At 42.5% G+C, this 15,988-nt stretch overlaps 1 protein-coding gene across 1 annotated transcript; it reads right to left on the bottom strand.

Moving 5' to 3' along the window:
- Positions 1–4,498: 4,498 nt before the first annotated feature.
- On the bottom strand, positions 4,499–9,065 carry LOC115662255 (disease resistance protein RPV1-like). Its single transcript, XM_030584420.2, has 4 exons — positions 8,499–9,065; positions 7,156–8,248; positions 6,719–6,997; positions 4,499–6,328 (listed from the first exon to the last, which is right to left on the bottom strand). Exons 1-4 carry the CDS (start codon positions 9,005–9,007, stop codon positions 4,499–4,501), a joined length of 3,711 nt encoding a protein of 1,236 aa, XP_030440280.2. The 5' UTR covers positions 9,008–9,065.
- Between the last annotated feature and the right edge of the window lie 6,923 nt (positions 9,066–15,988).

Below are 15,988 nucleotides of genomic sequence, written 5' to 3'. Positions count from 1 at the left end.
ACACAAGATTTTATTTTGATTCATCCTTAAATTAGGGCTACGTCTAGCTAAGGAATCTACTATAATTAGCACCTTGCACCTCTTTGTTATATCCCTCAATTACAAGAAAAAGAGAATACAAATAAATACAGTAGCTAGTTATGGGCCCAAACCCAAACTTCTAATAAAATCACTAATTTAAAATAAAAAAAGCCTCACACTTTCAGGGAGCCCCATGCTATCCTGTTGTTGGGGAGTATGAATCACACTCTAACAATAACGACAAAAACATGCGAAGCAATCTAAGATAAAATATAGAATGAGAATGCCAACAAATACCGTCATTGATTGACCCGACTTGGTCCACCTAAAATGTGTGGAGTGCAAACTGCAAGGAAGGACAACACACCAAATTAGGATGCACGCCATGATCCAACATGCCAATACACACGGATTCACAAATTACAGTTGTCTAATTAGAGAGCCACTTCCCGAGCAATAGGTAGTGAAAATCATCCCTGTACGACCATTCTTTTAATCAGTCGTTTCTTCGCCTAAATGCCACGAGAAGAAATTTTAGGAAGCTGAAAATTCTTGAAAGTTTTATTTGGATGAGTGATATAGATTGAATAATAGTTATCAATAGTAAGGAATAAACCTAATGGCAACTGATCAGTCAAGGCCCTAGAAATGGGCAGATCCAAAGTTGCCTTTTTTTTCTGCTACGCCTTAAGAATTTTTTTTTTGAAATAAAACTGTATTCATTATTCAAAAGATATATATAAAGTATATAGAGTTCATAGCAAATCAAATCGAAGCAGAAGCCAAATCCATAAAACAATGAGGATCAATAGAATACCAGTAGGGTTAAACACATGCTCGTTCCACATGAACAGATTTGTCGAGCGAAATATTCAGTGGACGATTACTGGATCTCGTATCATTGTTGGTGATGAGTACACATCAGAAATTCCTTCCCCAGTAATTATGGCTGTGACATCCTGAAAATTGGTCCATTTGGGATTTATAAAATGCTGAGTTTTATGAAAGTGCTCGTAGTTAGTTCTCACCCGGAACTGATCATTCCTGGGATACTAACCATTAGGGAAAGGCTAACTAGGGATTTAAAATTCGTACGACTAAAGAAAATTCAATCGTGGATTGACTTTCGACCATGAAATCGTCGAGGTGATATTTTGAGCCACTGTTGGCCGATCCAAGGATAGCCAGGGGTCAACTCGCCACTGTCAGAGTAGTGGATCGCGGGTGATACCGCCGGACCACGAAATGAATTGATGAATGATCCTGAACCTATACCGAACGATCGTACCCCTCGGATCTAGTAATTGATCCTCGCGATTTTAATGACAACCGAGGTCGTCACGAACCGAATAAATTTGCACGTGACTCGATTTAGTATCAGTCACAGGTCGACTATACGAATTTTCCCAAAAAGCCACCCGTTAGTTTGAGAAACGCTCGAGTTGCGTTTAATAAAATTTGATTATTTAATTTAGCCCAAATCGGACACCGGAAAAATTTGGAAGTCACAACGGGACATTAGGACAACGTTGCGGTTGGAACGTGTAATTTTGGAATGTCCCGAATCCTTCAGAAAAAATTCATTTTGATGAGAAACGGAGAAAGTGACCATTTTACCCTTGGAAATTTCTAAAGGGCTAGTTTTATGGAGCAAGGGCATTTTGGTAATTTTGCCCCAAAATTTGGAAAAGACAATTTTGCCCTTGGACTTTTTGAGAAATTATAAGATTGCCCTTGGATATTTTGGGTAAGATTCGATCTGGGCCGTCGATCTCAAGATAAGATCGAATCTCTGGACCGTCGGATGAAAAGATTAGAGAGGGGCATTTTGGTAATTTGTCAAGTTGGTCAAAATTTGACTATTTAAGTCAAATTTCTCTCTCTCTCCTCACTCATTTCCCCTCCCCCACGGCTCCCCCTCTCTCTCTTCTCTCCCCCTTCCACCGTGAGCTCCCCCTCCCGCCGTGTCGCCACCGCGCCGCCGTCCAGACCGCCGTCGTGCCGCGCCGCCGCACCGCCCGTCCGCCGAGCCTCACGCCACCCTCACCCCACCGTGATTCTCTCTCTCCCTCTCGGTCTCCCTCTCTTGGCCGTGAGTCCCACCGGCCGCCACCCAAGTCACCGTCGCCCGCCGTTCCTCCCGATCACCGCCGATCGTCACCGCCGCCGCAAGCCGCCGTTAGATCTTGGTTTTGCCGCCGCTTTCGCTCTAACCGTGTTAGTTTAGAGCTCGGTAAGTCGCGATCTAAACCCCGCCTAGTATATCGGGTTATTTCGGGCCCGTTTAGATGCGATTTGGTGGAAATTAGGAATTAATTGGATTAGCGGGCCTTAGGTGCGAAATCGGGAAGATTTGGTGGAATTTTAGAGGTCGATTGATGGCTGTGATTAGCTGTTTAGTGTGCTGTGACGGGCTGTTCGGTACGTGGTTAGTACCATTAGGTCCGGCTCGGAATTTTATGAAAGTGCCGTGAAGAGCCGGGAATGAAATATTGTGATTTTAAGTGTGAAAATGACAGATTGATGGCTGTGCTGTGCGGTTCTATGTGCTGTGATGTGCCGATGGACATATGGTTTGTACTGTTAGGTCCGGTTCGGAATTTCGTGAAAGCGTCGTGAAGAGCCGGGAGTGAAATATGGTGATTTTGAGGGCGAAAAAGGGTGATTGATGGCTGTGATGGGTTGTGTTATGTGCTGTGGGGTGTTGTTTGTTGTGTGGTTGGTACCGTTAGGTCCGGCTCGAGATTTTGTGAAAATGCCGTGAAGGGCCTGAACTGATTTGATAATGCTTGGGTGTGGAAAAATGCCAGTTTGTGCGTTGATCGTGTGTTTCGTGATATGACGGTGTGGTTGTGATGTATTGGGTGCAATTGTGTGCACGGAATTTAATGAGAATGTGTGTGAGCTTGAGAATGGGATCGGGCCGAGGCATTATAAACTCGGGTCGCGATCACGTAGGCCTGTCGCATTTGGCACAGGCTGAGGATCGAGGAAATGGGAAATGAGATTGGCCCGGGGCATGATCAGCTCGGGTGAGAATGGGATCGGGCCGAAACGTTCGAAAACTCGGGTCGCGATCACGTAGGCCTGTTGCATTTGGCGCGGGCTGAGGAATGGGATCGGACCGAGGCGTGTGATGCTCGGGGCGCGATCGTGTGGGCCTGAGGCATGTTTACGCAGGCCGAGGAAAGTGAGATCGGGCCTGAGGCGTGTTTACGCGGGTCGCGATGGCAAGTTAATGAAAATGATGTGATTGGTGCGTGACCGAGTGTGGAATGTGGGATTGGAAATGTGGTGTGTTCGATGTGTACGTAGGCTTGAGAATGTGAGTGATTTATAGTGCGTGTGGTTGAGATGCGTGTGAGAATTGTTTGTTATGATTGCGGACTAATGTGCAGGCTGTTTATGCCAAGAGTCCAGGTTAGTATGATCGTGTGGATGACGATGTTTGTGTTTATTGCTTGGTTGTGTCTGGATGTGTCTGGAATACGTGGTAGCCTAGGTAGGGTTTAGGTTGTGACTTATTGAGAAGTGTCTCATGGTTGTTTCAACCAAACCATTTCAGAGCACCCGCCCGAGCCTTGAACCTTCCGCCGCTACCGCCGCAGCGTTTTGGGGATCCCGATGCACACCGAGCATTCAGGAGTAGAATATTCCTTGGCTGCAAATCCCTTTTGAGGTCGAGGACGCGATCCGTAGAAGCCAGTTGGTGTGCGTGTATTATAAGTTTGATATTAAATTAGTGAGTGTTTGATGTGAATAATTGGTGGTGTAATCAGGAAATCCGTTCGGGTGTGTACTATCAGTTGATGTAAATCTAAGGAGTGTTGGAAGTATTTGGTTGTAAAGAATTGGATGTTGTATATTTATATATCAAGGTATAATATTCTATTTGGTAGTTTAATAGTCTGCTTCTTCCTGGTTCTCTAATATTATTGTCCGGGATAATATGATTTGTTTCCGCCGCGAATTTACTCTGATGGAATCTTTGGGTCGGCGACGATTTCTGGGACGTCGCGACATGGCATTCGACCTTCCTGGTCCAATATTTTCGGTTATATTTTTTTTCTCCCAATTTTATTGATTTTTTGGATTTTTGGGCGGCTGACCAGAAGGGATGCCGCGCGCTCGATGGGGTTCGGGGCGTGACAATGGCATTACCAGTTGGCGGTGCGCGCCTAGATTCGAACACAAATCTAATATTTGGGAGAGGAAATCTTCATGGTGCAGTGAGCCGCTAGAGTTCTTGTGATCACCATTGAAGCTGGAGGCAGAGAACTTGTGCACGAACGAACACCGGGGCATCAAATCCCCGAAAGTATATTTATTAAACTCCATATGATAGCTCACATATCTAGAACTAAATCAGGAGAAGAGAGCTTCCACATATAGATCAGAAGAGAAAAAGAAATACGAAAAGAACAAAAAAAAATCACAAACGAAATGTAGAAGAGAGGGAAGGGAGGGTGAGACTAGCTCAAATCTTCCCCCCGTGGCTGATGGTTGAAGAAGACGATGGAAAGAGAAGAGAGAGAGGGAAGCGGGGGAGACAAGAACAATGCCCCCTCTGCCTCAAGGTTTCACTCACTAAAAATTTGCCTTGCTTTGTCTTCTTTGCTTCTCCCCGTCTGTCTTCTCTCTCAGCATCATCCGCTATCAACGTTCTCCGAGGGGTTTGAGTTCTCTGGCTTGACTGATTACGAACCCTGTTGGACATTTCCAGGACTTTCCATTGCTTGTACGAGCTGACTAGGCCTCCATACGAAGGATCAACTAAGTTTGAGCAGTTGAAAATGGTTATACAGCACCTGTCTGGTATTCTCGAACTGAATACATTAGCAAAACTTTCCAATGATCTGCAACGATTAAAATCCAATCTTTTGAGAGTCTCTAGTTCATCCAAGCCCTTAACCGCCGGAAGCTCTTCACATCCTCGAATTACCAAGTACTCCAGCTTTTTCAAATCTGATAGATCATCTAGACTTTTAATCTTAGGACATTCTTTTATTTCCAATTGTTCCAATGACTCCATCGAACAAAGACCTTGAATCACAGTTAGATTTGGGCAATCAATCAGCTTCCACAGCTTCAACCTCTTTAACCTGGAAAGACCAGCAAATCTCTCGAGGAGTTTTGACCCCTCCACTTCGAATTCAATCAACTGTTCAAGCCCATCAAGTTGAACTTCCTTCCAACAACATTGATAAATGCGCAAACGTGTCAAGTTTCTCAAGTCGCAATGAAATGACAAACTGGTTATGGATTCATGATATTCGAGTGACAATATTGATAGAGACGGTGGAAGGAACATGAGAGATTGTTGGCATGTCCCATCTTGGAAGAACAAAGGATGATAGTTCTCATCATGACCACCATAGCTCAAATCCACCAATTTTGTTAGGTTTGACAGATCCGGGACCCACTGCAACGAACTTGATCCGAAGCTTAGGCTTATCAAACTTATGGGAAGCTTAGGCAATACTTCAAGTTTGCTGCAACGCCATAAATTCAATTTCTCTAGGCAAGGAAGTAGTTGGATCGTCGCCGGAACATTTCTAATACAGGTTGCTTGCAAGTCGAGGACTCTAAAAAGCAAAAATCCTGAAATGCCCTCGGGAACTTCCCACTTCAGAGATGGGCAATCCCTGCCATGTAGCTCTTCCAACTCTTTTAGGGTGACAATACTCCTCGGTAACTCACTTATGCAGGAATTCGAAATTTTGAGGACTTTCAATCTCCTTAGGTCTCCGATAGATTCGGGTAACCGTAGACATCGTGTTCCTGAGATATCCAACTCGAGTAGCGATTCCAAATTCCCAATCGAGATGGGAAGTTTCTTTATTTTTGTACGTGATAGAGAGAGAGACTTAAGTTCCCGTAGATCTCCAATAGAGCTAGGTAGTTCATCAATTTGTGTAGAATGTAGTTTAAGTACTGACAACCGCTTTTGGTTACCAATGGAGACGGGTAATCTTGTGATAGCCGTATATGAGAGATCCAACTCTACCAGTGATGCCACTCTCGCAAATGATTCAGGCAGCTTCCTCAACTTTCTGCAATTGCCTAAATACAAGTACTCAAGCTTCTCTAACCGTCCGATTCCTTCGCACAACTCCGTAAGACTTGTACACCCATCAACATTGAAGTAAATCAGGCTATTGAGCTTTTCAAGGGAACCATCAACCTCAATCAGTCTTCTGCAATTTTTTACGATCAATCTCTCCAAACTCAAATGATTGGAGAAGATTGGAGTCCTAGTCATGTTGTTGCAATTTGTGAGATCCAGAACTTTCAGCTTCTTAGCAACCTGTTACAATATCTAAAAGAGATGAATGGGAAAATTCCATGTGAATTTAGAGGTAGTGAATGGTTGTGTTGGAAATGAGTTGTAATTGGGTTGACTCATTTTCCCTTAACCCCAATAAACCCATTCATTTTAGTACTAACACTTGTCCAACCTGGTCCACGCAGATCCACCTATATATCAATTCAATTTCTTCCCATAATATGCAATTAATTGTAAATGGCCTTGATTATAAGACCAGCTTAGTTTTACTGGTGAAAGGCCTTGATTACTCCATTCATGACCCCATTTATTTACAATGGCTTATTGTCTATAGGAGTTCCCAAAAAAAAAACAAAAACTCCGCATGACAATCAATTGAGATCCAAATAAATAAATAGCGACAGATCATACCTTGATTTGACTCCATCCGGCCCAGTCCTCCGTGATGAAGCTATTAGACAGGTTGAGAACAACAAGATTGCTTGGATGGAAATTGAGGACCAAGAGCTCATGAGGACACCTATTCCAGGACAAGTATCTCAACTCTGAAAGCTGATTCTTAAAGTCTCCAACAAAGCGTCCCCTACGTAATTTGAGGAACCTTATGTTTGGAAGCCTAGAAAACTCTTCGCTTGTATAGATTCCTGGTGCATTTTCATCTAAGCAAACTGCTTCAATGGCCTCCTTTCTCTGTTGTTCAATGGTAAAGTAGCATAAGAGTAAATGAAAAATGTCTTCATTCTCTCTCTCTCTCTCTCTCTCTCTCTCCCTATTAGAAAAGGGTGCTTAATTAATAAATGAACTATTGAGAAAAGTGTAGAATTCGATGGTAGAGCATATCGTTTCACCTCTTCTGTTCTAATGATTTTAACCGCTGTCTCAGGATCCCACAACCTGCTCTGCTTTCTTGGATCCACCAACCTTGTATCTTCACAGATAATTTTCCTCCCGAGATCTCTCAGTTGTTCGTGCATGCAGAATTTATTGTCGTCAGTTATCTTTATCAAGGACATGCAAACAAGGACTTGAGTTGAATAATCTGGCTCAAACCCACAATCTTTCCACATGTAGAATGCATTCGTCTTGTCTTCATCCACAAAAAGACATGCGATGTCGAGAAAGATTTGTTTTTGCTCATGCTTCAGGGCATTGTAGCAGATCTTCAGCGTGTTTTGGACCTTCTCATGAGTTATTTCCCTCAGATTGTGCAGTACACCTATCCAAAAGCCTTTGTTTTGGCAACGAAGTAATGAGCCTATGACTTCGAGAGCCAAGGGAAGTCCTCCGGTAGTAGAAACTACTTGTCTCGAAAGACTGACATAATCATTTGGAGGAGGATTTTTTCCGAATGCATGTCCATAGAAAAGCTCAAGCGATTGAATGGAATCCAATGGCTTCACTTCATACTCAAAAGTCCGGCTAGCTTCTATGATGATTCTATTCCTAGTTGTCATAATAACTCTGCTTCCAGAGCCGAAGGAAACATGCTTGATGGCTAGTTTCTCGAGTTGTTCCTCGTCCACATCATCGACAATGATGAAGACTTTCCTATTAGAAAGTCGTTGTGCAATCAACTTGATCCCATCGTCAATGTCATTGATTCCGTCGTGAAATCCAGAACCAAACATGTTAGATAATAGTTGTTTTTGCAAAGTTACAAGGCCAAAGCGGCGCGACGATTCCCGGACATTTCCCAAGAAGCAGCAATGACTAAAGAGGGAATTTAGTTTGTTGTAGACAATCTTAGCAAGAGTTGTTTTACCAATTCCGCCCATTCCATGGATTAGCACAAACCGCATACCCCCAGAGTCCACGTCCAACAACTTTACAACAGCTTCCACTCGATCATCCATTCCGACTAAATGCTCGGTGACATATTTGTCTTTTATCTTCAGCTTCATCAAAATCTCTCGTGTCACCGATTTAATGAATTTCCAATGCCTGTCATTGGTGAATCATCTAAGTAGAAATTGTAAAAGATAATCTCAAGACACTCAGGAACTGATCGCAATCAACACGGCTAGTATCGGTTACTGGATGAATGACATGGTCAATTCTGTTATAAGAAATGGTTTTGAAAACACACGAGGTATTCATTCAATTTTAAATCGTCTAAACAGGAACTTATCCAAGCTTGCGTACATAGTGATAGTCTAAAACAAAAGTTATGGAGTACTTGACACCTACGTACCTCTGCTTTTTCAACTCCCATCCTTTGATCTGGGCAACACTTTTGAGGGCATCCTCCCACTTTTGCCTTGTCCGGGGGCCGAATTTCTCCTCATGCTCCTCTAAAGCGTTGATGTATAGTTGAGACTTAAGCTTAACATCGCAAGGTTCCACGTCGTAGAAAACAGGCATAATCTCCTTTTCGGAGGGATTGGATTTCTTGCACTCCAGCATGTGTGCGAGCTCGTTAAGGCACCATGGACTCGAAGCATAACCTTTGGAGAAGATGGGAACGTAGATCTTTGACTTTTCGATGGCCGTCGGTAGCTCATCACCTATTTCTTTACCGACGCGGAGCTCTTCCTCATCGAAGAAAACATGTATGTTCGCCTCTAGCATATCGTTGTAAAGGCAATCCGTGAATCCTTGGCGAGTGTCCGGCCCTCTGAAGCTCAAGAAGACGTCATAGTCAATTGCTGTCGACGACTCACCGCCACTCTTTCCAGCCTCTGTGCTCTTTCCCATGTCCATTCTCACGAGTATTTTCGCCTCAGAGTTTACTCTCTCAAAGCACCTGATCAATGAAAGTCTCGTTCACTTTGACCCTCCTCTCCTCTCCTCAGGCCTCAATCATTACAACTCCACTTTGAGTTTTATAGGAAGGACTCTTTAGCCTAACGTTTTCAGAAAGGACGAGCGAGTTCTCAAATTGACGACATACTCAAAGCATCTTAGATCATTTTATATAGGACTCTGGTAAGATTTATGCGATGTCATGCGCATCGGGCGTGATGAGAAATCTCAACCCTCTCATTTTTGCAAAATCATCAGGGCCGATATTTTAGAAAGGACAAGCGAGTTCTCAAAGTATTTGTCAAATTGACGACATTCTCAAAGCATCTCGCCAGATCATGTTGTGAGCATCGGCATTTACAATTGCAAAATCAGATTGCAAATACACGTGGCGCTAATAGGGGCGACACTGTCCAGGAACAACAAAACTGGAATGTCGATGGGCCCAATGCAAAAGGTTTTGCATTTTTATGTAGTTGCTTTTATATTAGCATTTAAAGTTTATTTTTCTAGATATCTTAACACTTATATTCATGGAGATTTTAAAAAATAAATAAATGAATGTTTGTCTAGTTAGGAAAACTTGAAATGATCTCTTCTTTAAGTTTTCTTTGAACTTAAACACATCCTTCACCTTCCTACTATCCTTGTAGAAGAACTTAACTTCAAATCTGAGAGGGCTAGTTGATCAATTTTTTATTAGCAAAAGCAAAATTTCAAGTTCAGCTAAATCTATCTATCTAAAGTTCTAAACGAAGCTACGCTGTGTATCTCAATGATAACTTAATTTGATTTCTTCCACATTGTTTTTTTACAAATTATTGACTGTTTTTAATTCTCTTTTCAACATTTATATTTGAATCACTTCTTATGGTCCGTTTGATCGCGAAAAATATTCTAACTGAAAACATTTTCCTGCATTTCCGAGTTTGGAAAATGAGTCAACAGTAAATCTTATCACAATAAATAGAAAATCTTTGCTTAAACTCAAGAGAGTGAATTCTTTCAAAGATCAGAAATCATTGTCTAAAACATAAATATTCTCTTGAGATACTTTCGATTATTCGGCAAAAAATAAATTGCTATTTTGTTTCATCGATTGATGCTTGGTCTAAGATAGGGTGGCCATCTTTGCATAGCACATTTCTTATTCTTTCTGGAATAAAAATTCTCTTGCAGAGAATCCAGGAATGACTTTGACTTATATCAGAACAAAATGCTGACAATATGGCTACAAATTCCTCACATCGTTAACTCAGGCTTCTAATGCAGGATTTGTCAAATATGCATTGGCTTGAGTTTACCCAAGTAAAACAAGAAAAGCTGCATAGCCCCAGCTAGCAACCCACGGATTACAAAGAAATGGACCCAACATTTATTCCTGAGGATTTTTTAGCCTGGATCCGTATCGAGGGAGCCAGATTAATTAGGATCCTTGATCTTGGCTCCCATGTTAGCCCACCAATGGGTCCCGCAAGGAAAATGACCGTGATCGAGGCAAGAGTTGCCACACCCTATCCTTTGTGGAGAAACTTATTCAAGATGTCTTTATTCAATAGAATAAAGATCATCACGCGTTAGAAGCGGAAAAGTTTTTCTCTCTCTATCGTCTTCTTCACGCTTCAATCATGAGGGAGGGTTTGAGCTAGTCTCACCCTCCCCTCCTGTTGATTTTGTTTGAGTCTTTTTATTCTTTTCTTGTTTTTTAAATCTATGAGCTTTCTTCTCCTGATCTAATTCTAGATTAGAGAGTTCAAACTTTCCTGATTTAATTCTAAATCCATGAGCTTTTCTCTCCAGATTTAGTTTTGAGAGTTTAATAATGTTTTCAGGGATTTGATAACCCTGTGTACTGTCCGTATACAGATCCTATGCCTCCAGTTTTTTTGATGATCATAAAAACTTTGGCGTTTCGCTGAATCACGAAGATTTGTTCTTCCAAAGTTAGATCTGTTTTTTTTCAACCTGTTTTGGTTGTCGCCGTCCGGCGATGGTGTAGAGGAAGCTGAACCTAAGCGTGCACTGCCAACAGGTAACGTAGTAGTCATTGGAAAAGGACTTTCTAGCATGTGCTCATCACTGATGATGATGATACGAGGTCCAATGATCGACCGCCGATTATTTTGCTTGACAGATTCATTTTTATGGAATGAGTATGTGGTTAACCTTGCTGGTGCTCTGTTTATCCTCCTTGTTTTTTGGATTTAGCTTTCTTTTGTTCTATTATGGGATTTGCTCTGCTTCGATTTTTTTTGCCATGAAAGTCAGTGTACTTCTCATGTATTCTTTTGAGTAATTGATACAATTTTTGTCACGCCCCGAACCCCGCGAGCGTACCAACATCCCTCCGAGGTCGTCAAGTATGCGACATCCCAGGACTTGTCGCCGACCCAAACTTAATCACTTACGAATAGCATAAGCGGAAGCAAATACAAACTCTCCATACAACATGTAATCCAACGGGATAATAGAGAGACAATCGAAATACATCAACAAATACATTTAATGAACATAGCGTTAAACACAAATAAGCAATTACAAGCCTTACTAGAGGCCACCATCTAGACACCACTCATAACAAAAAGGATTGGGTGGTGGGTAAGCTTAACTCCTCTACAAAAGGGGTACTCCAAAAAGAGACGAGAAGAATAATCTCATCCTTAGATCATCACGGTACCCTGGTGGCATCTCCGGATCAGTCATGGTCGTGGGTCTGAAATGTTTATAATTCAACAATGAGAATAAATCTCAATAAACAACTACCTAAGCTTCGCTTAGGCTAACACGTACCTCCAGACAATCCTAAACGTGCAATTCTAACAAACAACGTGCCATAGACAACACAGGCGTCCTTACCTCGCCTTGGCACATGCACACGCCCTGCACGTTAGAATACCGCCATAACATGGCAATTCGCTGCTCGAGCACATAATACAACCACATGACGTAAACGTGCATAAAACGGTTATTAATCAAGACATGCTCAACAGCAACACAAGCACATTGCATTCCCCAATGCGTAACACATGATTATAAATGTCCAGATTATTAATGGCCCCTTGGACCACCGAACCCCCGCCGGTCTTTTGGCGTAACCAGGCATCGTCCCGCTACTTCAGCGACGGCAACGTCCGGAACCCCCGCCCAGATGGCATTCCATAAAGGAGCATCGATCCGGCCTCCACCGCGATCGGCAACGTCTAGAACCCCTGCCTAGACGGCATCCGAACCCCCGTCGGGCATCGTCTAGAACCCCCTCTAGACGGAACGTGTCGTGACCATGCACACACTCAACAACCATTACCGATTCTTATCTTTATGAATTAACCAAATGCCAACTAAGTCTGTACTCATCAATTAAAAAGCCTTGCCTTTCTTTTGTAACAAAATCTCTGAAAAGTCCCCGAGAGAGAGAAAAACCGAGTATGCACAGAATCAGGGCCAAATTGGGCAGTTGTGCAGTGACCGAAATCCGTTTGAAATAAATACTAAATCAACTTCAAAAATTCTAAATTTTGGATATGTCGTATAAAACATCTTGATAAATATTTTCCGTGTAGAACTCGGAACCCAGTTCCAACTTTAAACACCTCTTTTTGTCACTTGAAGTCAGACGAAATTCAACCCATCCGGTCAGCCGCCTGACCATCAAAATGCATCTCATCCAGTACCCAAATCACTTTGGAAATCCTTGAAATTTTTATATATCATAGAAACGAATGTTCTTAACAATTTTCGCGAAGGAATTTTATTGAAAAGAGGTCTGGAAAAATTTATAGAAAATCGGAAAGACCAGAAGGCGGGTGAACAGTAAATCCGGTAGACTGAATTCGGTCCAAAAATGGACTTACGAATGGCACTCAATGATCTCCAAAAATTCCAGGTTTAATATATGTCAAACTTCAAGATGTTATGAACAACTTTCATGAAGAACACTTTCTCAAATTCGGCCCACACAAGTCACAGTAAAAATAGCAAAATCCAGCGATGCAGCAGCAACCTTACCGGAAATCAACCAACAAGCACCACCAAGCAAACCAAGCACAACCAGCCACTAAACCAACTATCCACAGCCCTAATCCACCCCTAAACATGTCCATTAGTAACCCATTATCCTAACCAAGGCTTAGGGAGCACTTACTCTTAGCCTAAGCAAGAAAACCGAGCAACGGGAGCAATAGAGAGCCTCGGCACGGCAATGGCTATTCCGGCGAAGCAACGGCGAGGGCAGACGGCGGATGACAGCTCAGGTGGTCGGTGATGGTGTGAGGGTGATCGTGGGTGGTGGTGATGGCCGAGTGGCGGTGACGTGAGGCGGACGGCGAGAGACGAGGCTGGAAAACAGCCGGCGACGGGAAACTTCGGGGCTGCTGGGGGCGGCGTTGCACGGCCAGGGGACGAGCTGGGGTGACGGGGTGGTGTGGTGTACGGCGGTGGATGGTCCGACGAGGAAATGGTCTGGTCAGCGTGGCAGCAAGAAGAAGCAAGAAGCAGTGAGGCAAGCGGAAGCAGAAACAGCAAAGCCAGCAGAAACAGAAGTGAAGAAGACCAAGAAGAAAGAAAGGAAAAGGAAAAGGGAGAGAGAAGGAGGAGTTGGTCAGCAGCAAGGGGACGTGGGGGTGCAGAGGAGTCAGCGGTAGCATGCAGAAGCAATCAGCAGAGCAGCAACACGATGGAGAGGAAGTCAGCAAAGCAAAGGCGGAAGTCAGCAGAACAGAGGCATGGCAGCAGCAGCAAAGCAGAGGCAGCAGCAACGTGGGGGAGTGATGATGGCTGGTGGGAGTTGGTGGAAGAAGTCAATAGCAGCAGCAAAGGCAGAAACAACGTGAGGGAGGGCAGCGGGGAAAGAGGAGGAAGTCAGCGGCGTGGGGGAGGAGAGAGAGAGAAGAGAGAAGGGTTCAACATTATCCATAAAATTAATTTGTCCACAATTTCCCCTATTTTGGAATTTCGATTGACCAGACGATTGGCCACGTTTAATGAGACGTCGTCCGACAAATTAGTCGTGGAAATTTTGAAACTTCGATACTCGATTCTGATTCTAATTAATGGCCAAATTCAATCGAACGCGGCTTTAGTGTATCTCAACTAACGGGCAACTTTTAGGAATTTACGCGTATCGACTCGTGACCGATTTGATATCGAGCCACATCTAAGTTTACTCGAGCCGTGGCAACCTCAGTTGTCATGTAATTGTGAGGGTCAATCACTAGTTCCAAATGACGCGATCGTTCGGATTAGGTATAGGATCATTCGAAGTTCATACAATGACCAAGCAGAATCACCCGCGATCCAATTGCATGACATTTGTGAATCGTTCCATAACCATCCTTGGATCAGCCTTTAACGGCCCAAAATATTCCCTCGCCAATCCTTATGATCGAAGTGTCAATCCATGGCCAAGTTCTTAGGTCCACGTACTTGATTCCTAGCTAGCCATTCTCTAACAGTTAGTCTACTCAAGAGTGATCAATTCCGAGCAAGATTTCACTGAAAGCGCATTGAAGAAATATTCATTTCATAAATCCCGAAAATGGGTCGAAATTCAAAATGTTACAATTTTCTTTTGACAAAAAAAAAATAGAATTAAGATCACATTGAGTTAATTCTGATAATAAAAACCATATCCAGTCATGCATATTGTTGCTAATATCTTAGGGTTTGTTTGTTTCGCAAAAAATGTGACTTTTCTAAAAAATGTTCTTAGGACAATGACGAAATTTTTCGGTATTTGGGTGAAATTTGAAAATGAATTGGAAAATATTTTCCGTCATTTGGGAAGGAAAACTTGCTTTTATTTTCCTAAAGAGACATGAATTATTCGTGTGCTATAATGGATACACATGCTATATCATCAAATTATTTTCCGAGTGCTAAGGACCCCAGCTCAAGTGTCGGGTACTAGGCCTAGCTGCGAGGGTTCCCAAGACCAAGCGCCGAGGTCTTGGTCATAAGACCCGGGATTTCCCGGACACAAACAATCTTTTATTTTTGTTTTCACCAAATTTTCTTTTTATTTTATAATCATAAGTTATAATGATAATCTCCAGGAAGAAAAAAAATTAACTGAAATAATAATAATTTGTCTTAGAAGGTGACCATTCTGGATATTAAATTAAGTTACGAATAAGAAAGACCGAAATAAAATTGAAAAGACATCACTGAGAAATGCTTTGAGGATGTGTCACAAGCCTCCAGTTTTCACAAACTTGATGGAGGACTTTTATGGAACAGTTGGCGGGGATCTTGAGAGGACAATAGGACTCAAAGCATGACCTGTGAAGCAACGCAATGGGAAAATACATGCATGAGCTCTATAGTAAAGACACATTAGAGACTTTAAGCCAAGTTTCCGACAAAGTTGAACACACCCAAATCGTTACATCTCCTCCATACCATTTCATCGGTTAGAAAGACGTGAGAACAGACGAAACATTTATAGCAATCCCGAAGAAGTTTTAGCAGCCTATGTTTTCACCGCCTTCACCCGATGGGAAGAAGAAAAGAAAAGTCCATTGGCTAACCTCAACTAACCTAAACCCATAGGAATCGAGAAGTCCTCACTTGAGGGCTGGGCAACGCTCGCCCGAGGCCGGCGAGGTCAACCTTGCCACCTCGCCGGCCCTCACCTCTGGCCAGTCGCCGGACCTAGAGGAAGAAGCATAAGGGAAGAAAAAAGAAAAGAAAAAAATGAAAAAAAAAATCTAAAATAAAATAAAAAATCTAAAAATATTAAAATATAATTAAAAACTGTTCACGTCAGCGCCAGTCGTACCACATAGGATGGCCGACGTCTATGTTAGTGATTTCCGGCCAAAATTAGTTGGATAAATTGAATTGGCACAAATGCAAAAGGTTTAAGACTCAATTGACAAAAAAATATTTTATTATTTTATTTATGGTTTTATTATTTCTTATTACAAAAAAAAACATATTGGC

This window comes from Syzygium oleosum, unplaced genomic scaffold (assembly GCF_021117445.2).
Source record: "Syzygium oleosum isolate NSW1041296 unplaced genomic scaffold, Sole_v2.1 Sole_v2.01, whole genome shotgun sequence".
Classification (NCBI taxonomy): Eukaryota; Viridiplantae; Streptophyta; class Magnoliopsida; order Myrtales; family Myrtaceae; genus Syzygium; species Syzygium oleosum.
This window is presented reverse-complemented; position numbering and strand designations above follow the sequence as displayed.

What these genes read in the sequence shown, in the direction of transcription:
- LOC115662255 (XM_030584420.2), bottom strand. Translation starts at nt 9,007, where the DNA reads ATGGACATGGGAAAGAGCACAGAGGCTGGAAAGAGTGGCGGTGAGTCG. An exon ending in TGGGAGTTGAAAAAGCAGAG is followed by an intron (nt 8,249 to 8,498) that starts GTACGTAGGTGT and finishes CACCAATGACAG; the next exon opens with GCATTGGAAATTCATTAAAT. An exon ending in AAATCATTAGAACAGAAGAG is followed by an intron (nt 6,998 to 7,155) that starts GTGAAACGATAT and finishes ATTGAACAACAG; the next exon opens with AGAAAGGAGGCCATTGAAGC.